Source organism: Helianthus annuus, chromosome 10 (genome assembly GCF_002127325.2).
Source record: "Helianthus annuus cultivar XRQ/B chromosome 10, HanXRQr2.0-SUNRISE, whole genome shotgun sequence".
Lineage (NCBI taxonomy): Eukaryota > Viridiplantae > Streptophyta > Magnoliopsida > Asterales > Asteraceae > Helianthus > Helianthus annuus.
In genome coordinates this window covers 176,347,921-176,370,048 of record NC_035442.2, presented here as the reverse complement: position 1 = coordinate 176,370,048, position 22,128 = coordinate 176,347,921, and the positions used below count along the sequence as shown (strand labels likewise).

The 22,128-nt window shown below is 34.7% G+C and overlaps 2 protein-coding genes across 5 annotated transcripts; both read left to right on the top strand.

Annotated features, from left to right (window-relative positions):
• Positions 1-734: 734 nt before the first annotated feature.
• Positions 735-5,965, top strand: LOC110886806 (protein arginine N-methyltransferase PRMT10). 2 transcript variants are annotated; one of them, XM_022134656.2, is made up of 8 exons: positions 735-1,026; positions 2,584-2,776; positions 3,236-3,341; positions 3,432-3,621; positions 4,762-4,947; positions 5,456-5,539; positions 5,624-5,814; positions 5,847-5,965. In XM_022134656.2, the coding sequence occupies exons 1-7, from the start codon at positions 817-819 to the stop codon at positions 5,798-5,800; spliced, it is 1,146 nt and encodes a 381-aa protein (XP_021990348.1). In that variant the 5' UTR covers positions 735-816; the 3' UTR covers positions 5,801-5,814; positions 5,847-5,965. The 2 variants fall into 2 exon arrangements, with proteins under 2 accessions (XP_021990348.1, XP_021990347.1); XM_022134655.2 differs by having other exon boundaries at positions 736-1,026; positions 5,624-5,965.
• Positions 5,966-9,548: 3,583 nt separating this feature from the next.
• Positions 9,549-12,396, top strand: LOC110886805. 3 transcript variants are annotated; one of them, XM_022134654.2, is made up of 4 exons: positions 9,549-9,750; positions 11,027-11,100; positions 11,229-11,822; positions 12,119-12,396. In XM_022134654.2, the coding sequence occupies exons 2-4, from the start codon at positions 11,071-11,073 to the stop codon at positions 12,164-12,166; spliced, it is 672 nt and encodes a 223-aa protein (XP_021990346.1). In that variant the 5' UTR covers positions 9,549-9,750; positions 11,027-11,070; the 3' UTR covers positions 12,167-12,396. The 3 variants fall into 3 exon arrangements, with proteins under 3 accessions (XP_021990346.1, XP_021990344.1, XP_021990345.1); XM_022134652.2 differs by lacking the exon at positions 12,119-12,396 and having other exon boundaries at positions 11,229-12,093; XM_022134653.2 differs by lacking the exons at positions 9,549-9,750; positions 12,119-12,396 and adding an exon at positions 9,797-9,943 and having other exon boundaries at positions 11,229-12,093.
• Positions 12,397-22,128: the final 9,732 nt, after the last annotated feature.

Sequence of the window (22,128 nt, the reverse complement as noted above, 5' to 3'; positions counted from 1 at the left end):
TGAGTTTGGGTCTACAATGAACTTATACTAGGAACTTTTTTGAACGGCATACTAAATGAATCATAATCATGTGAGTTTGGGTCTACAATGAACTTATACTAGGAATTTTTTTTGAACGGCCAACGAAATAAAAGCCCAGTTACTCAGGTAACTCGATGACAAAAGACAACCACATAGGCCTGCAAATGAACCGAACGAACACATTGTTCGTGTTTGTTTGTTAAGAAATATATGTGTTCATGAACACTTACCGAACAAGATTTGAAGTTCATGTTCGTTTGTTTAGAAAATGAACTTGTTCGTGTTCGTTTATTAATTTTAAGCAACAAACAAAAACGAAGATTGATGAACACAAATGAGCACACACCAATATCCATGAACACAAACGGAAACAAGCGAACACAAACAAGCGTCTATGAACAAAATATATAATACACTCACACTAATAAAATATTTTAGTTATCAAAATTTTAAAGTATTTAAATAAAATATAAAAACTAAAAACATTAATAAACTACTGAACACAAACCAACACGTTACCGAATGTTCACCGACATAACTGAACAAACAAGACCTCTGTTCATGTTCGTTCATTTAACTAAAGCAACAAAATTTCTTGTACGTCTTCGTTTGTTTAATAACCAAACGAGCACAAACAAACTAATATTTGATTAACTTTTTAACAATTATAAAATTAGAGGTGGGACACGGGCCGTATCGTATTGTGCCCTAATTTAAAGTTCCCTCTTTCACACCAAAATTTCAATCGCTGTCGTTCTTCTTCCGTCTCCCTCCATAATTCCACCTTACAAACACATGGAAAACACGGCGAACGGCGGCGCCGGAGACAAGGTTACGGCCACCAGCAGCAATGGCGTGGCCACCGTGGACAAAGGCGTGGATTTCGCCAACTATTTCTGCACTTACGCCTTTCTTTACCACCAGAAAGAGATGCTTTCTGACCGCGTTCGAATGGATGCTTATTACCACTCCGTTTTCAACAACAAACACCACTTCATCGGAAAAGTACCTACTTTTATCCCTCATTCATTCTAACACAACATGTTACCTGAGCTTATTATGTATTTATTCCATAGTTATTATATAGTTATTAATTAATGTTTTATCTAGTTTTCAGTTGGGCCTAAAGCAATAAGTAAGTAGTCATCGTTTTCGATTATTTGAATATGGTTTTTCAAGTATTGGTCTTTATCATTTATCAACATGCTAGAAGAAAGTGTTGGTTAGGGATGAGTTTGAGACCATGATACCATGCTGTTACCAAAAGCACCACTTCCGAAAATCGCCAAAAATGGGTACTGTGTTTGGTACATTACGGTATTCGAAGGTAAAAAGCGGGTAAAATACCATACTGAATCGAAAGTACCGATCCCGAAAAACGCCAAAAATGGGTACCGAAATTCGACCCAGTACGGACAGTGGCGGAGTTGGCCCAAAAATTCAGGGGCATCCCTTTTTTTTGGGATCAGGGGTAACCTTTGTATAAAACCGGAATTTTTTATTTTGAGTTAAATACTATTTTAGTCCCTGTGGTATGGGCCATTTTGCCAGTTTAGTCCAAAGGTTTCATTTTTCGCCTGTGGGTCCAAAAAGGTTTTAGCGTTGCCATTTTAGTCCACTGGTTAACTTCATCCAATTTTTCTGTTAACGAGAAGGGTAATTCGGTTTTTAAATGACTGAATTGCCATTCTAGTTATTAGAATTACATATAAAATGACCAAATTGCCCTTTTCGTTAACAGAAAAAATGGATGAAGTTAACCTAGTGGACTAAAATGGCAACCGTGAAACCTTTTTGGACCCGCAGGTGAAAAATGAAACCTTTGGATTAAACTGGCAAAATAACCCAAACCACATGGACTACAATGGCATTTAACTCTTTTATTTTTTTACACTATAAAAACGGTACGGAGACGGGGTTGTGGGGTAGCCCGTGCTACCCCTTCTAATACACTAGCTCCGCCCCTGCCAGTACCAATTGCTCATCCCTAGCTCATTGGTGTAAGGAAATTCTGCCATTTGTCTTTGTAATATTTTTGTGTTTTACAAATTGGTTTTAAATAGGTGATTTAGGATTTAACTTTGTTTAAATTTCAATTTCGACGAGAAAAACAAAGAATCAGGGTACTTTGAGAGGGGTTTTTTTTTTTTTTTTTTTCACGAAAACTCACTCCAACTCTAGTATGTGCATTTTAGAAATCGTATACAAAACATGTGTGTCATCATATTACCATGTGTTAGTACAATTTTTTTTTTTTTTTTTTTTTTTTTTTTTTTTTTTTTTTTTACAAAAAGGGCCCTGATTTTAGAATCCGTGTTGGGCTCCCAGAAAGCTTGAGCCAGCTCTGGTTTTCAGTTATTCGATACATAGAAAATATCAGTCACCATCATCGATTTGTTTTTCGTCTCAATTATTTTAGACAAATCTGTGATTTTTTTTAGAATAATTCGTTTGATGTAGATTTTAAGCTAAATTTCATTACGTATCTTCTGGATGTTAATGAATTTGAATTTGTGTTTGGATTTTTGAAACTGTAACTGAATCGGCGATTCCATGGGAAAGACTGTGTTGGATGTAGGAACAGGTAGTGGCATTTTAGCAATTTGGTCAGCTCAGGCAGGGGCAAAGAAGGTATACGCTGTGGAAGCTACTAAAATGGCTGAACATGCACGCGAGCTCGTTAAAGCCAATAACCTTCAAGACATTGTTGAAGTAATCGAGGGTTCAATCGAAGATATAACCTTACCCGAAAAAGGTCATCTTTTTAATTCATAGATCTTCCTTTTTTAACATTATCTTTAGAGTTAAATGCCATTTTAGTCCCTGTGGTTTGGACCATTTTGCCAGTTTAGTCCAAAGGTTTAATTTTTAACCTGTGGGTCCAAAAAGGTTTCACAGTTGCCATTTTAGTCCACTGGGTTAACTTCATCCATTTTTTCTGTTAACGAGTAGGCCAATTTGGTCATTTTGTATGTAATTCTGTTAACTAAAAGGGCAATGCAGCCATATAAAATGACCGAATTGTCCTTCTCGTTAACAGAAAAAACGGATGAAGTTAACCTAGTGGACTAAAATGGCAACTGTGAAACCTTTTTGGACCCACATGTTAAAAATGAAACCTTTGGACTAAACTGGCAAAATGGCCCAAACCACAGGGACTAAAATGGCATTTAACTCTTATCTCTATTTTCTCATATTCAAAACTAAATAACAGTCGATGTCATCATCTCCGAGTGGATGGGATATTTTCTTCTGCGCGAATCTATGTTCGATTCTGTTATCTGCGCGCGTGATCGCTGGCTGAAACCAACCGGTGTCATGTAAGTTATTGACTTATTTCACAAAATTTATTATTTGTTTAATATTGATTTTTTCAAATTTACGTTCGATTTTTTTATATTTATTTTTAGGTATCCCAGCCATGCTCGCATGTGGTTAGCACCGATCAGAACCGAAATAGCCGATCAAAAACTGAACGAGTACGAAGGATGTATGAACGACTGGCACGGTTTCGTTACCGAAACGAAATCTTGTTATGGTGTGGATATGAGTGTTTTAACAAAATCGTTCTCCGAAGAGCAAAAAAAGTACTACTTGCAGGTTGGAACGCTTGTTTTTTGTCCATTATTCGTTTAACCAAATAATAGAAATAGAGTAAAGTACACGGATGGTCCCTGTGTGCTTAACCAAAATTCTTAATTTAGTCCCTAGCTTTTTTAAAATACACGGATGGTCCCTGTGGTTAACCAAAATTCTTAATTTAGTCCCTAGCTTTTTTAAAGTACACAGATCGTCCTTGCGGTTTGCCCTTTGTAACACATTTAGTCCCCAACTTTTGCTTAAGGTACATGGATGGTCCCTGTCGTTTGCACTTTGTAACGCATTTAGTCACTAAACGTTGGGGACTAAATGTGTTACAAAGTGCAAACCACAGGGACCATTTGTATACTTTTGACAAAAGTTGGGACTAAAACGTTACGAACTGCAAACCACAAGACTATCCATGTACTTTTGAAAAACTAGGGACTAAATCCAAAATTTTGGTTAACCACAGGACCATCCGTGTACTTTACTCTAAATAATATTTATAGCAAAGAGTAAATTGCCATTTTAGTCCCTGAGGTTTGACTAAAATTGCCACTTCAGTCCAAATAGTTTTTTCTTGCCATTTTAGTCCAAATAGTTTTGTTTATTGCCATTTTAGTCCCTGACTTTTGTCATTTTCATCCAACCCACCGACTCCATTCAAAAAATTTAGTTAACTTAGGTGAATTTTGGTCAAACCACATTTTTCTTTCTTTTATTTTTGCAGGTGCGATGGTATGGGGATGGTGTTGTGCCGGTTTACAGTGAAGATGATGGCGGTGGTTGTTGGTTTTACGATGATGGCGGTGTTGTTGGTTGATGACGTGGGTGGCGGAAAAGTGGCCGGTGGTGGTGGAAATGGTGGGTGGTGATGGTGGTGGGGTGGGTGGTGACGGTGCAGGCAGGTGGTGGCGATGATAGAAGGTTGTGATGGGGTGGGTGGTGGGAGGTGGTGGTGGTCGATGAAAATGGCAAAAAATGACAAAAGTCGGGAACTAAAATGGCAGACAATAAAACTATTTGGACTAAAATGACAATTTTGGTCAAACCTCAGGGACTAAAATGGCAATTTACTCCGCAAACAATAAATATTATTTGATATGATAGCGCTTTAATAATTTTATTGATGCTATTATTTATTATTTAATCATGTAGAATTCTATGTGGAACAACCTGGATCCAGATCAAGTAATTGGAACAGGTGCTATTTTGAAAGAGATTGATTGTTTAACGGTTACCGTTGATGACATTCTCAAAGTTGAAGCTAGTATATCGTCAACGATTAACAGAGAGGACACGTGGCTATGTGGATTTGGTGGCTGGTTCGATGTCCATTTTAAAGTGAGTTATTCTTACCTTTAGTTTTTTCTTGAGTAAAATGGCATTTTCGTCCCTGAGGTTTGGCGAGTTTTGCGAATTTCGTCCAAAGGTTTGTTTTTCCGCATCTGGATCCAAAAGGTTTAAAATCTTGTCGTTTTCATCCGACTTGTTAACTCCATCCATTTTTCTCTGTTAAGTCAGGGGTATTTCCGCCTTTTTCGCTAACTTAAAGAGCAATTCGGTCTTTTTCAGGGGTATTCGGTCTTTTTACATAAAGTGAAAAAGACCGAAGTGCCTTTTAAGTTAGCAAAAAAGACGGAAATACCCCTGACTTAACGGAGAAAAATGGATGGAGTTAACGAGCCGGATGAAAATGACAAGATTTGAAACCTTTTGGATCTAGATACGGAAAAACAAACTTTAGACGAAAGTCACAAAACTCGCCAAACCTCTGAGACAAAAATGGCATTTTACTTTCTTATTTATTTATTGGAATTTAGCTAAACTGTTTTATTTTTTACGATTATAGGGAAGGACCGAGAATCCTGCTGAGTGTGAGGTCGAGTTGACAACGGCCCCGAGCATTGAGGATGGCACACATTGGGGTCAACAGGTTGGTAACATTGAAAACGGCGTTATGTAGATTGCTATAGTTAAAAGACATTTAATTTTTTTTTTTTTTTTGCGCTCGGTGCAGGTCTTTCTTTTGAACCCGCCTGTTCGTGCAAACGAAGGGGAGGAGATCCGTGTTAATTTTTCAATGAGCCGATCTGAAGCAAATCATCGGTTAATGAACGTTGATCTCGGGTATGAAATTAAGTTATCATCTGGTAAGACGTTGCCACATGTCGGAAACAAGTTCTATATAGAATGAAACCGAACAAAACGACCATCATTATCAACCATTCTAAAGAGGATGGTTATGAGATTATACTTTAAAAGAGTGACAATACTTTGCTATGAGACATTTGCAGAAATTTACCAGCTTTTTCCCACTGTGCTGTTATTTTTGCAATGTTATATGGTATTATTATTATTTTTTTTTTTGATCTTTTGCTTCATGTAAAAACAATTATTGGTTGAAAATCTTGAATGTTATATATATTAAAAAAGCAATGACTGATTCACTGCACCTTTTGCTGCATATTGACATTAGGGGTGGAAATGAGCCAAGCCGAGCCCGAGCTCAACCAGGCTCGAGCTCGGTTAACTTATGAGAGCTCAAGCTCGGCTCGTTAATTATCTATTAATTAATATAGAGTAAAATGCACGGATAGTCCCTGTGGTTTGATGAAATTTCACCTTTAGTCTCTAACTTTTCAAAATTACACTCTTAGTCCCTGTGGTTTGACAAGTTGTTACTCAGATAGTCCCCAAAGCGGATGGAAGTTAGTTTTTTTGGTTAAGTGGGTGTGAAATGACACGGACCATCCGAGTAACAACTTATCAAACCACAGGGACTATCCGAGTAACAACTTGTCAAACCACAGGGACTATCCGAGTAACCTTCATCCGCTTTGGGGACTATCCAAGTAACAACTTGTCAAACCACAGGGACTAAGAGTGTAATTTTGAAAAGTTGGGGACTAAAGGTGAAATTTCATCAAACCACAAGGGCTATCCGTGCATTTTACTCATTAATATATTAAAGAAAAATAATATAAATAATAGACTTGTTTAGACTCGTGAGCTTGATAAGTGAAGCTTGGGCTCGGGCTGGTTTAATTAACAAGTTCATTTTTTAGATTCGGGCTTGACTCGTAAACAAGTTTAAATAAGCTCAGCTCGGCTCGTTTACTAGACAACTTTAAATAAGGGGTAAATGTTATTATATATTAATAAAAACTAATATTACACTGAAGCTCGACAAGCCTGACAAGCTTCACATGCCAGGCTCGAGCTCGGGCTCACTAAATAAACGAGCTTTACTTTAGGCTCACGCTCAGGCTCGGCTTGTTTCGAGTTTTTTTCTCAAGCCGATCTCGAGCAGCTTGGCTCGTTTTCACCCCTACATATTGTATTCTATGTTGCCATGGTAACATGCATATGCTTTTGATTACATTTGAAGCTGCTTGAAGAAGACTGCATTTCTGCCTTTTTTTACTCTTTAGTTTCAGAGTCAACCCCCCCCCCCCCCCCCCCACCCCAACACTTTAGGCTGAAGCAAAGGTGCTAGTATGCTAAAGAAAACCTCCTTATATAAAATCTTGAACAACCATTGATGCATTATACATCTCTTCCTCAAGATCCTTGGTTTCTTCGGTCTATTTGAGAATGCATCGATCTTCATCCGCGACTATGTTCCGGTCTGACGAGTATTTCCTCAACCTATCGCCGCCAAGGAAGCCCGCCCAACCGTTAGACGATAGCTTGCCGGTTTATGATCCCATCTCACCGGATGGCACGAAGAAGGATCACTGCAAGTCATCTAGAGAAAACACGATCCACATCATTCCGCTCGTTTTGCTTTTTTGTGGGTTTGTTCTTTGGTTCTTTTCTCATCCTACTAGTGAACTCAAAGAAACCATAAGCACTATGTAATGTGATAAATTGTAATTTGGCCCATTTTACCATCCTTTGAGGTCAAAAATCAATAATCAAAATGCAATTCCAGCCTATATTTTGCATCTTGATGACAAAGTCAATATTTTATATTAGGATGTAGAAAAAGATTTAATGTGAATTTCGGTCAACTCGATGGTGTCTTGTTAGAACACATGTAGTTACACACTTAAACTCGACACGTTTTGAGTTTTGGCTTGTTTGATGGGTACTCTTGTGAGTGGAAGATATATTTGGTTACACTATGTTGTTTTATATTAGAAGTTCTAACTGTATGTCATCAGCTAACAGCTAAAAAATTAAATGTGACAACTAGTTAATTCGTGCCTAATCATCTTCGGAATTTCAATATTGGAGTTTATTACCACATATGACCTACTCGAAGCCAACCCTCCACAACTTATTTCCTGGGTGGATCTCCTTTTATATAAGATATATGTAAAAGCCTCATCTGTTTAAGCATGCGCATCATGAAAAAGTTGTCGTTCTTCGCATTTTCCTTGATTTGATACCCACAAGAAGTTGTTCTTTTTCTTTTTTTTTTCACTAATATAACACAACAAAACTAAAAAAATATTTAAAAATCCAATTGAGATTTATTGGTGATTTTTTCACGTGGCATTCACAAGTGTCAATTTTTTATCTGATTGGATATTTAAAATAATAATATTATAACCAACAGTTAATCATAGTTATACAAGAATAGTTTATAATTATGTTATCGTTGAGAAGTGCTTTGTTGAATTTCAATTAGTAAGTGATCTTCTTTTGCTATGTACGGTGGTCGTTGGTCAATTTAGTCACACATGAGATATTATAATCAAGGATTTTAAGCCGCCAATATGCATAAAAAGTTAATAAAAATGTGTTTATAAATAAAGAGTATAGACGATAGTGAAGTTCCTTATCGTTTCCTTTTTGCAATATTTAAAAAATGAATCGATAAGTATTTAAATGGATATTATGACCAGATGGAAATAATATATTAATTCTTTTTTAGGGGTGACATAAATCTACAACAAACGATTAAATATCCTTTAGTTGGGTTCGGTTTAAGTTTCATATTTGAGCAAAGTTTTATGCTTATATTTTTCAATATTAAAAAGGGTATATTGAGTGAATTTTAGTGTGCCTAAATTTGATTAAATATGTCAATAGCATCTCCTATTCATTACCTTAAAAACACATCTAAAATCGCTACATTAGATCATTTCTAACACATCAATCTTCTCTCTGATGCTACATCCATTATCAAACATCTTTTTTAAATAATGTTAGTAGATACACACACCACCACCACCATCATCATCCATTTGAATGCGTTTGGATTCCCGTTTCAGAACACTGCGCATGCGCCACCTATCTATCCAAAAATTGCCATTATAAAAGCTTTAACCATTGTTCTCATAACGGGTCAAGGGACCTAGCCGACTACATAACAAGTCCAGTTGAGTGCATCTTAACCATCTGCGTTTAAACTAGTTAGACGAGACCAAATGGTTGTACCAAATTTTTAAAACTTTTTATTTTTGTTTTTTTTTTCCAAAATCTCATTTACTATCTATATACTACTTCACTATTCATATTTTTCAAAATATTTATTTAATACTTCAAACCCAACTGCTTTTGAACTAGTCGGACTAGACCAAATGGTTAAACCAACGTTTAAAAGTTTTCATTTTTGTTTTTTTTTCTTTCAAAATCTCATTTACTAATCCATATACTACTTCACCATTCATATTTTTCAAAATTTTATTTTCACTATTCATATTTTTCAGAATTTTATTTAAACTAGTGGGACTAGATCAAATGGTTAAACCAAATTTTAAGAGCATTTATTTTATTTTCTTTCCAAATTTCATTTACTAATCTATACACTACACTATTCATAATTTTCAAAAAAAAATTATTTAACACTTCAAAATTCAAATCTTATTCAAATAAAAATCCTAAAATGTTGCCATATTTTATTATAATTTCTATTATCAAAGCAAGAAAGTAGTGAATTAGATATAATCACCAAAATATTCTAAAATCCAACAAACTAACAAACCATAATTTTATTAATTTATTTCACCTTTTCTCAAAGCAACTTATCACGCAATACGGCAATAAGGAGAGAAAGGTGCGTAGTATACGTCAAGCGTATTATAGCAATACATACATACATACACAATTCATTCTCCTGAACAACAACAACAACAACATTCCTCTCTCTGCACTTCAATCAAATCCACAACTCTCATCAATCGCATCCAAACGGTCAGTAATTCCTTCATATGCTTCAATCAATTTCACTATTTCACCATTCCGATCCACACCGACATCATTCTCAATGTTAATCGTTGATTTCTTACTCATTAGCTTCATCTAATTCAATATTCCTGCTCAATCGAAGTTTATCCGCTCAATTTCTAATCACATTTCATGTTAATCCGACTTCGTTATGATGCTTGTTCGTTTTTTTTTCTCTTTTGTTGTTGTTGAGATTGATTACTGTAAGGTCATTGAAATTTGCACATGTAAAACGGTTATCGGATCGGTTTTATCGACGTAGTAACGGATTAAATTCGTGCAATCGGCTTAAATTTCTCGGAATAGATTTAGAATTTAGATGTTTGTTAATGAATGTGTGTTTGGATGTGTGATTGTGTGTTTTGGAACGGATTATCTTATTACTGATGATTGAGGTTGGAATAATCAGTTTTAGATGTGTGGATGATGATTTTCTAGTTATTTAGGAATTAGATTTGAAATTATAAGGTTTAGATGATGTTTTTAAGCGAATCGCAACGATATTTATTGTTTTGCCATTTTTAGTCATGTTATATCTTAGTTTGTTGGATAATCTGATAAAACTAAATGCTCAAAACAGATAATTATCATTTTTGGATGATTATTATTATTATTTTTTTTTTTTTGTTATACTGGCTATAATGAAAAATAATGTTGATTTTGATGATTTATATCGGATCATCACTTCGAAATGCGCGTCCAAACACCTCCTTGTTGTAGATTTGATCTTGTGTTTGGTTGATTTGTGATAACAGCATATGATTTATTAGGATTTGTGGAATACTTGTTTCCAGTTATGATCTATATGTGTGTATGTGTCTACGCAGTTAATGCGGTAAAATATCGGATATCGGTCAAGGACCGATATTTGAAATATTGGTTATCTCGGTGAGATATCGGTGGGATATCGGTAATTTTAATATAATGCAGAATTTATATATATATATATATATCAATTTAACACCAATAATTCAGTGATATATCAGTCAAATATCGGTGATATATCGGTCAATATCGCCGATAATATCGGTACCAATATTTGACACAGATATTTTACTAAGGGACCGATATATCACCGATATTAACTGCATAGGTATGTGTTTTGATTTAGGTGATTTATGAATATAATTTTTTTTCCAAAAAATGTGAATTGCTTATATGTGTTTTCGCTTACTTATGAATTATGATTAACTTATTATCACATACTGATTTTTATTTACACTTCATTTTCATATGAGAACAGATTCTGAGGACTGTGATTTGGGATAAAAGACAAAGCTTGGCATCATGAAATTCAAGGAAGGAAGTATAAGTAAGGTATTGATCACGTTACGTTTATGATGAGTAATTTTTTTTACTTTGTTAATTCTAATGTATGTTTTCGCATCGAAAGCTCTTTACATTCGGATGTTTTAATAAGTTTTTATTCTTTGTTGTGCACACAGGTTCATATAAATAGCAAATATACACACTGCAAGAAGCGTTTAAACGTAAACATAATTTCTGGCTCCGAAGAGAAACAAAAAAACTCTAAAAGAGATTCCTACATGAAAAGCCTCCAGTTTGGTGCACAACTAGACAATTTACAAGAATCGCATATCGTTTCTGCAAGAACGCTAAAACGAGGATCAGCCTATTTATCTCAAGATGAGGTAAACGTAGGGACCTCCCTTAAATTCAAGATCACTCAAAAAGAAGGTAAACGTCTCCGCGTAATCACCACGTCACACGAAAAGGTAGACGCTGACGTGGCAAGAGAAGATATAAATAGTGCATACAGAAAAACCGCAAATGATGATCGTGAGGATGATAGTGTTACATGTTCGGTTGGTAGTTGCAGTATTAACCGCTATAGTGACCATAACATCCAATCTAAATCAAATGCTTTTGAAGATACCGAAAGCTATAGTAGCGATGCTGAGTCAGCATGTCAAGGCGGATACGAAGACGAGATCCATAGGTTAGAATTGCAGGCGTATCGACATACCATTGAGGCGTTACATGCGTCAGGACCGTTAACTTGGGAAAAAGAGACAATGGTAACAAACCTTCGTATGTTTCTGCATATATCAAACGATGAGCATTTGATTATGCTAAAAAACTTAATTTCCACCGCAAATACTATCCGTGATAGATGACAGGAAATGCTTAGAATATAAGTTTTTCAGTCGTCAATTTTTTGCTCCTTTAACCTTCATTGAACATTTGAGCATTCGCATAATTGTAAAAACGCCTTTGTTGTCATCTTCTGCACCTATTGTTACTATGATCACTACTCTGCATCAATATAATTGGTTTGTGTTGATATTATTGATGCTTACCGTTGGTTTTCCAGGCCCAAAGTTGGATGCTTGTACACCTGGCTTATGAGTCTGTAAGTTGATGTTGGGTGCAGTATAACTTTGGGCTTTCTTCAAGGTTGAATCATCAGTATCTCATGAGTCATGGCTACCAATTGGTTCCAAGATATGGTTAGCTTCTTTTATCCATGAGATTTTCGGTATTTACTTGGCGATGGGTAAGGTCTTTTGAATCCTGAAAGTATAAATGAGTATGTTGTTAAAGTAACAATCTACATTGATTAATAAAGTGATTTACGAGTATTCGAAAACACTTTGGGTTGGTTTATACCCATTTGACCTAGTCAATTGTCATACCTCAGTTTTTTCGGGGCGTGACTTTGGTTGGATTTGTACAAATATATACCTGGAACAAGTACTGTGCTGCCAATGTTTGAGTGCAAAATAGGGAGTTGAGATGGGAGTTGACATGACAGTGTAGAATTGGCTAGGGTGGAGAGGGGACTACTCCACCCGGGTGAGCGCCCCTTACACCCTAACAGAACATGGGGAACAGTTTAGCTAAAAATAGTAAATGGCAAAACACATGTACTTGATTAAACTATTTACTATTGTTAGTAAAGTTTTCTAACAATTTCAACAAAACCTTTATAATACTTTACGCAAACTATTAACATGATCTCTTAAGACTTCTCCAACACGGGTGGGGGGTACGTGCACCTTCACGTCGGCACCACACATTTGACAGGCTAACTTCTTCAATCCCCCGCCCCCCCTCGTTACGTTTGTAGGTAGCCGTCCTCTCTCTTCCACATCTCCTGGTGAATTGATTTAATTTCTCAAATCAAAGTGGTCCACATTGTATATATAATTATAGGATTTCTTATTTCAAAAGTCTTGCGTTCCATTTTAAACCGTGAAGTTTTCAAACTATTTATTTCTTCATATTAAATACCCTTGGTCTTTTTTTAACAACAAACTAACCTACTCTAAATAGTTTTTTTTTTTTTTTTAATATGAAGGTAATATATCTCCACTTTGCATGATTACTACCACACACTGTCTGTCCCCTAGATATCTCAGTTACCTAGAGAGTTTAAATGTTGACTAAGGTAATATATACTTAGAGTGAATTTCAAGTTTTGTCCTTTATCTTTAGGTCACTTTGCAAGTTTTGTCCTTTATGTTTATATTTGACGAGTTTTGTCCTTTATGTTTAAAAATCAAGCACGTTTTGTCCTTTATGCTTGATTTTTAAGGACAAAATGTGCTTGATTTTTTAAACATAAAGGACAAAACGTGTTTGATTTTTAAACATAAAGGATAAAACGTGCTTGATTTTTAAACATAAAGGACAAAACTCGTCAAATTTAAATATAAAGGACAAAACTTGCAAAGTGGCCTAAAGATAAAGGACAAAACTTGAAATTCACTAATACTCTCACGTTGAAAACTATATTTATGTAAAACTTGAACTAATTTATAGATTTTATTCATAAAACAATAACAAATTTGTAACAATTGTATTTATTTACGGTTTTTGAACTATCCAAGGACCAAGAGTCCAATAGATCATGCTACTTAAGTTATTGGGCTTCCTGCGTGACATCAGCCCAAATGAAAACAAAAACCAGTAGCCACCCATAACCCATCTGCTTGCTTGTTGCCTTGTTGGCGGTTGGCCACTTAGCCCACCACCCAATATTTTTATAAAGTTTTAAATTTTCTTTTTCTTTGCTCGATAATTCCATAAATCATTTCAAGTTATTCAAATCTCCCAAATAATTATTTAAAAACGTGTTTTCACATTACTATTACTATTACTATTACTTTACTATATAATACAATTAGCAACACACGTCGGTTGACAACAAATACACGTGCAAATACCGACCGTCGCGTCGGTAAAAAAATTGATGTTTCGGTTCACTCCCGTCTTCTCCAGAAAATTAACACCACAATTTATCAACTCACGTCGGTTAACCAACCAGAGAAATGCTAAACAACCCGTCAATTAATTAAACACCGTCGGGACCTTACATTTAACAACTAAATCGGCACGAAACCGACGCAACGTTCCGGTAAAAAGAAATAACAAACAGTCACGTCTCCACCGACCACCGTTTCCCCTTCGTTTGACACCTTTCACAACCTATATAACCCCCACCTCCAAAAGAAATATCCGGCAATGTTATCACCCGTCTGAATTCCTTCAAAATGGCAACAACTCGCCATGGATGATCTATGATGGATTACCGGAATATTATGTGCAGGAAGATTGTTTCTTACCCTTTTTTAGAGTGCGATTATGTGCTATTACCGGAATATTATGTGCCAGAAGATGGAAAGAAACGTCGAAAGTATTTTGCCGGTTGCAATTTATGAGAAAGAACAAAAATCTTCGAAAGTATAAATGCCCAAACTTAATTTAATAATTTTCACTTTTTCAGGTTTGGATTTTGGAGTACATTTCTTTAATTTATTTAGTTGTTAATTGGACTTTGGAGTACAATTCTTTAATTTATTTAGTTGTTAATTTGTTATTCTTTTGTTTATTTATTAATTTGAAACAATTGTAAAGTTTTTAAATTATGTGGTTGTTAATTTGTTATTCTTTTGTTTATTTATTAGTTTAAATAATTGTTTTTATAGTTGTAACTTTGGTATTTGTTTTGCTATTCTTTAAATATTTTTAGATAAATAAAATGTTTACTGATTATTAAAAACAATACAATCAACCTAATTGGACCAGTAAAGCCTCCGATACAGTTGGTTTTACATTGTATATATTGTTACATAAAGTTTTTGGGGGCAACATTTTTTTTTTTTTTTGTGTTCAAAGGTTCAAAGTTTTAACAATTATACACAACTATTTTCACACCTAAATTCGAATGTATTAAGTTATTATACTCTTGTATTGTGTAACTATAACGCACATAACATGAGAAAGCGAACCTCCGGTCTCTAAGTGACATTACACCGTTGACATAATATTTTATCTTAAAATGTTTCTTTATTTCTCTAACAATATTTTTTGCTTTTCTTAATAAGTTTATTTTTGAGTTAATTACATAGTTAGTCCCTGTGGTTTACACAAAATAAGAATCCAATGTACTTGAAATTGTTAGTTTGTGTAAACCACATGGACCAACTTTGTAATTAATACCCTCACATGTTAGAAAATGGAAAGTTAGTATCTCAAGATGCGATTTTAAACTATTAGTACCTTAGATTGTTACTTTGTGTAAATCACAGAGACTTAGTATGTAATTAACTCTTTATTTTTTTATATTAAATTTAATATTTGTGTATTGGTGGACGTACGTAAAAGTATTATTTTTTATTTCATGCTCAATGCGTAAAGGTTTTGCTTTTACTTTTTTACAAAGTTTTGAGTATTGTATTTATTTTTTTCCTCTCAATACGTGGGTAATATAAATATGTCCATTCGAAAATGAATAATCCCCCTCCCCATATACATAAACTAACAATTCCTAATAGATTGTTAGTTGTTTACTGAGTTTTATTTTTTTATTTCTAACATACAATCAAAAATGAGTAAAAGGTAAATGAATTAAAGTTTAAAGTGTGTAAAGTTATTTCTAAATATCAAAACAAATGAGCAAAAGTGCAATTTTGAGTAATAAATAATTTTTTTAACATCTCATTCAGAAGCGTATTTATAGGTTCATCAAATTAAGTGAATAATATATTTTGATTAAGCTTAACAAATTTCGCATTTCATATGATGATATGAAAGACATTAATAATAAACATCCCGCCGCAACGCGCGGGTTAATGTTAACTCGTTAATAACAAGTTGTATTCAGTTAAGGGGCTGGACTTCTAGATGTGTAAGTGTTAAACTATTAAGAGGTCTTAACCATTAAGTGCTGAACCAGTAAGAGGTGTGAACCACTAAAAGTCAGTATAATGTTTAACCATTTAGAGACAAATGTTTGATCAATTTAGATAAGAGGTCTTAACCATTCAGACTCAGTTTAATGTTTAACCATTTAGAGGCAAATGTATGAACCATTCAAACATCTGCTCGCGAAACAAAAACTCGGAACCATTAAATATTGAACCTTCTAAACCATTAAAAGCCCATTAAGAGCTAAAACAAACAACCCCTAAATCAATCAATAACTAGAGGTCTAACTCAATCTAAATTCATATATGATAAAAGATAAACATAATGAACAGTACATTTACTATTAAATTAATATTACAATGGATTTATTATTAAATTCATATTACAATTAGATTATTAAATTAATATTAGAATTAGATTAGAATTATTTAAAATTCATATATGATTAAGAGATAAGCAAATGGTATTGGGTATAGGTACCGGTTTCAAATTTACCAAACCGGTGTATTTTTGGTACCGGTTCCGCACAGGTATTCACCGGTTTTTACCCTCAAATACCGGTGTTGTACCAATACCGACCTGTACCGAACCGTGCCATACTAGGTATATTCGGTACCGGTGCCCACTTTTGGGGATTTCGGTACCAGTATTTGCGGTACCGGTTGGTAACGATCTCATCAAATTCTGTAGCAACGCAGCAATGCAAGTAGCAAATGGTATTGGGTATAGGTACCGGTCTCAAATTTACCAAATCAGTGTATTTTTTGTACCGGTTCCTCACAAGTATTCACCGGTTTTTACCCTCAAATACCGGTGCCGTACCAATACCGACCTGTACCGAACCGTGCCATACTAGGTATATTAGGTACCAGTACCCACTTTTGGGGATTTCGGTACCAGTATTTTCGGTACCGGTTGGTAACGAGCTCATCAAATCCTGTAGCAACGCAGCAATGCAAGTAATTGCACCGTTTAGATTACTTTTCATACACACAGTAAGTAAACTGTATTTCGTTTGAATGAGGTTTTATATACACAACAACTTATTTTGCTTTCTTTTTTGTCTTTTTCTGTAATGAATGAATTGTAGCATGTAAAATTAACTTCAATATTTAGAATATTGATGAGCAAATCGTATCAAATCATGTAAATGAACCGGTATCGTATCGGTACCAAATTTACTATACCAAATCATTTTCGGTACCAATTTGGTACCCGCCTTTTGGCGTTTTCAGAATCGTTACTTTCGGTTCGACACTGGTCTAGCACAATACTTGTATTTATTGATTTTTACCTTCAAATACCATACCGTATTGTACCGAGCATTTTCGATGCCGGTACCTAATTTCGATGATTTTCTGGATCGGTACTTTCACTACCGTTACCGGTACCGAGCTCATCCATATTTTAACGTGTTAGCACCGTAATAACTAATAACTGAACTGCAAACAACCGAATTTCCAACATGTAGGACGTATGAGTCCTATTATTATATATTAGGTTATTTAAAATCGTTTTTTTATGACGGAGTGACTATCCTTACCATGTCATTTTATTTATGTTTTGATATTCGGTATCTGTTTGTCGTTGCTGACACGCCTTTTGTAGTCATTGGTTCCCGCCGCAACGCGCGGGCGGCAAATAACTAGTTCAATTAACAGGTCCAACTTGTCACTGATTTGAAAGTGTAAGCCTGAATATCTAGTTGTCCAACTTGTCACTGATTTGAAAGTGTAAGCCTGAATATCTAGTTGTTGTTACAGGGTGGGCTCTACCGTTATTAAAAAAAAAGGTTTCTTGCTTTTGGGCTTTAAAATTCGAGGCTCCAAAATTTATTTTGGGATGTGGTTAGTTAGGGCCCCGGTATTGTATAGTTCAGGAAGCAATAAAAAACTATTTATAATGGTTTCATTACACAAAAGTTGTCTAATGTGACTCAAGAAAATAAAATCATGTTTTACAATTAAAAACCATAATGGTGAATATCGGTACCGTTTCCGATAATAACGATACTATTACGATAATACCGATACTGATGTTACTCGGTCGGTGTAGATTGTGTTCGTCATGGTATCGGTGTGGTACCTGCACTCAATATAGCATACAATATAAAAAAATACTCAACTTCGAACACAACTCTGTTATCAACAACATTTATACGGGAACGTCAAAAAAATAAATAAATAAATAATTCATGACACAAATAATATAAGGAATTTTCTCTCCTTATCCAAGGTTTCTCCGAGGTGACACCGTTTGAAAATATATATACTATAATATAATGACATTAATGATATACAATAGAGGTTTTACACATTTTCTTATATTATATGTTATTTCTCTAATCAGTCGTTCTTCATCTCTATATTTGACCCCAAGATTGTCTGGCTACTCTTGTGTATGTGCTGTCTAAAACACACACAAAAGAAATCCACCTTTTGGAGTTATCAAGAGTCGAAACAAATGTGTTTTTCTTAAATCCAATTATTGTTGTATTTTATTATAATATAATTATATAGCTTTATTTTTCATAAATATATAATGATCAAAGAAGATGAAATCATTTATTGTTTACACTCGTTACAATTGTTGGTGTAAATTATTTTTTAATCTTAGAATATAGATGACACCGGTTTAATGCAGTTATGAAACTAACACAACTACTCATTAAGTTAAAAAAAACCTGTTCGTGAACTGTTCATAAACACTTACCAAACGCAAATGAACTCTAACAAATGTTCATAAACACTTACCAAACTCAATGAACTCTAACTGGTGGAAAATCAGAAGAAAAGAGAAGGTGCGGTGGGTTTTTAATGAGTTTTTTTTATGCGTAGCATAAGGGTTGACAGAAATAGAACGCGTGTTTTAAAAACATGCGGCCCAATGAACATGTGCCAGGCGAGTGTCTAACACTATTCATTTCCAAAGTTCTATCAACAGATATTAATTCCCATAAATTTAATGTAATTGGGCTTTTTAATTGGGCCTTAGAAACGTATTTTAAAACTAAAAACTATTATTTGGGCTCTCAAGTTGCAACCTTTTTGGGCTATGTCATAATATGATTACGTCATTACGTGTATCTCTAAAGTCCAAATCACCAAATGAATCCAATGGATTTTGAGAATGGTTTGTAAATTGTAATTAAACACAAAATTAGAAAACAACAAACCAACTTTCAATAATAAGGTTTAGTTTTAATACTTAAAATAATTTTCATATACAACAAACTTGAACAACAGGATAATGGTCCTTCAAAACTAAAACATGTTAATCCATTATTGAAAGCCTAATGTTAGGTTTGGTTTTTGTCTTTTCACACTTGGTGTCGTTGCCAAACCTACGACGGTTGGGCGAGGCCCTATTGGTTATTGTTATTTACTTGTTCAATACGCAAAATCAACATGGCGTCTTAGGACTACACATGCTCACTCGTAAAGAGATACGCTACCTATTTTTTAGTTTCACTCACCTCACGAAAGAGAGGGACGATTTACACAAAGTTTAAGAGTTAGGAAGACATAAATTGTGTATAGTGTGGTACACAAAGGGCAACAATAATCAATGTATATGTTTTCATGTGAGGTGTTGAATATTAGTTGATCTTAAATAAACACAAGTAGCATATTGATGTCATTCTGCATTATTGTAGTTAAAAATTACTATTCAAAATTTTAAATGCCCATTGTAAGTTTATAACCCTAGTTTTTTTAAAGGCAACAAATTGTTTATTGAAAAAAGTTGATTTATGGATAAGCTAGGTATATAAACACAAAAAAAGTTTGATGTTTGTTGTATAATAATCGAGTTTCTTACGTACAATGTTTTCATGACATGACCAAATATCGAACCAGACATCTTATTGGTTTCATTGTTCTGGCAGAATTTAAAAACTGAATGGCGTCATAACTAAATTGATAGATTAAAAATATAGAAATTAAAAGAAAAATACTAAAACCAAGTTAGACATAGAAGAAAAATAAAATGAAATAGAAAAATTAAAAACTATGTATATGTTTTGTTACTGTTTTGTAACTTAAGAAAAAAAAAATGAGTCTTTTAGTAATAGTATATCTATGAATTTTATATCAGTATTCTATAGTTGCATAAAAACTCAATGATAAATATAAATTTAATAAAACGTTAGGGATATATGAATTTTAAAACGTTAGGGATGGGAATGAAATGGTATTTTTTATTTTGTTATGATGTTATCTTATAGTTTTTTGTGTTAATTAATAAAAACTTATTTTATTTACAAGTTATATATTTTATATTTGAAGAAACACAAGTCTAACCCGTAGGGGATTATCCTAATACTCAACCGTGGGTACAGTAATCTGATCTTCACACGTCTTAATCCTTGTTCAAAACCTGCAAAACTAGCAACACCGTGAACTCGTTACAAAAAGGAGAGGTGAGGGTTCTTCTTGTAACCACTCTCCGGTGTGAGACTAAGTATTGTTCTTTCTAGAGTGAGAAAAAGTAAGTTTAGAGTGAGAGTATTGAGAATAGAATAGAATAGGACCTTGAACTGTTGCAAAAGTGTGGTATTTATAGCCGAGAGGTGGGAGAAGATTGGAGAATGATTGGACGAGACGTCTTGTCAAGGAATACCTATTTGGTCCCCTCTGTCGTAACAATTAGTATCCGCAGAGGTGGGAGTGCATCTGCAGGTCCTGATTGGTCACACCTTGCTTTTTGAAGATACTTCTTGTCTCGTCTGTTGTTAGCCGTTAGTTGAGTTAAAGAATAGGTGGACTGGACATCTTGTGATTGGCCACAAGTCGCTCTCGCTAGTACCTTTTGTCTCGTGCACTATGACGCTTTGTAATCAATAGCCAGACTTAATTGAAGGTTTCATTTTAAACTTTTTTGCTATTTATATAATTCACATAAACTATAAAACTTAAAAAAAAAAAGAGTAATCTGACACACATCATCAAGTGGTAACATTTAAATGTTTACGTGAGTCTATAAAGTATGGTGACGGTTCTAATCATCATCACCACTTTCCACGTCATCACCACATCCCTCCTCCCTCCACCACCATTCTCCATCACCAACTTATGTGGTGTGGTGATTGTCCTTCCCATCTCATTATACAAATGTAAGAATTTGCAACAGTCAAATGACATAAGCATGGAGAACGTGGTGATCTCCACGGTTATCACGAGTGGAGGAGGGTGGGGGCGGTGTCTCACCAGCTCCACGACCCACGTGGCCCTTACACGGCCCTCACTACTTCCTCCATACCCTATAGCCTAATAAAACCCCATAAACAACATAAGATTGAAACGACAAATGAAAATTGTGAATTTAGAGAGAAGAAATTTGGATGATTTTTAATAAAACAGATGAGAAACTTAATTGTTGTTATGTAATATTTTCTATTAATAAATGTTGCATCTAATAGTGATAAAATAACTAAAAGGCCAGATTTACAAATACGACCCACCCCATGTAACATTTAAACAATATTTACCACTTGCAATTCTAAAAATTGTTAGTGTAGACATTGATTATAACTAAACTTTAAATTATAACTTAGGCTAGACACTACCCTTCTCCAACCCCGCTATTGATTATAAACAATATTTAAACTTCGTGACAACATTTTCATTTTAAAGAAAGTTAGTTTTCTTCTATCACATTAAAACTTAGGCTAGACACTACCCTTCTCCAACCCCGCTATGAAACAGAGGGGCGGAATTCCTTCTCTCCCAATCCCCTCCTTCCTGATTTACTGTCCCGAGCCCTTGTGTTCTTCACAAACTTTTATCCAAATTGGGATGCACTTCCCGCTTCGGCTCTGGGATTGCCACCACCCGAAGGCCATAGATTGGTGTTCTTGAGCGGTATCAATTGCTACCATTTGCCACCCCAGCAGTGGCAAAACTTGAGATTTCCGATGGGGGTCGAAAACGTATATACCAAAAAAATTCTATAGAACCGGGGGGTCGAAAACGGATATACCCAAAAATTTCTATACTAAAGCTACATATATAACACTATTGAGCGAAAAGTTCGGGACCCCGGCCCCTTCTAACCTGTGCCCCTCCACCCCAGCCCCCTTCGCGCACTTTGTCCACCCTAACAACCTTACATAATAGAGTGGGTTTGCAAGCTATCTTTCTGAGGAAGAGTTGGTGATTAATTACTATTGTT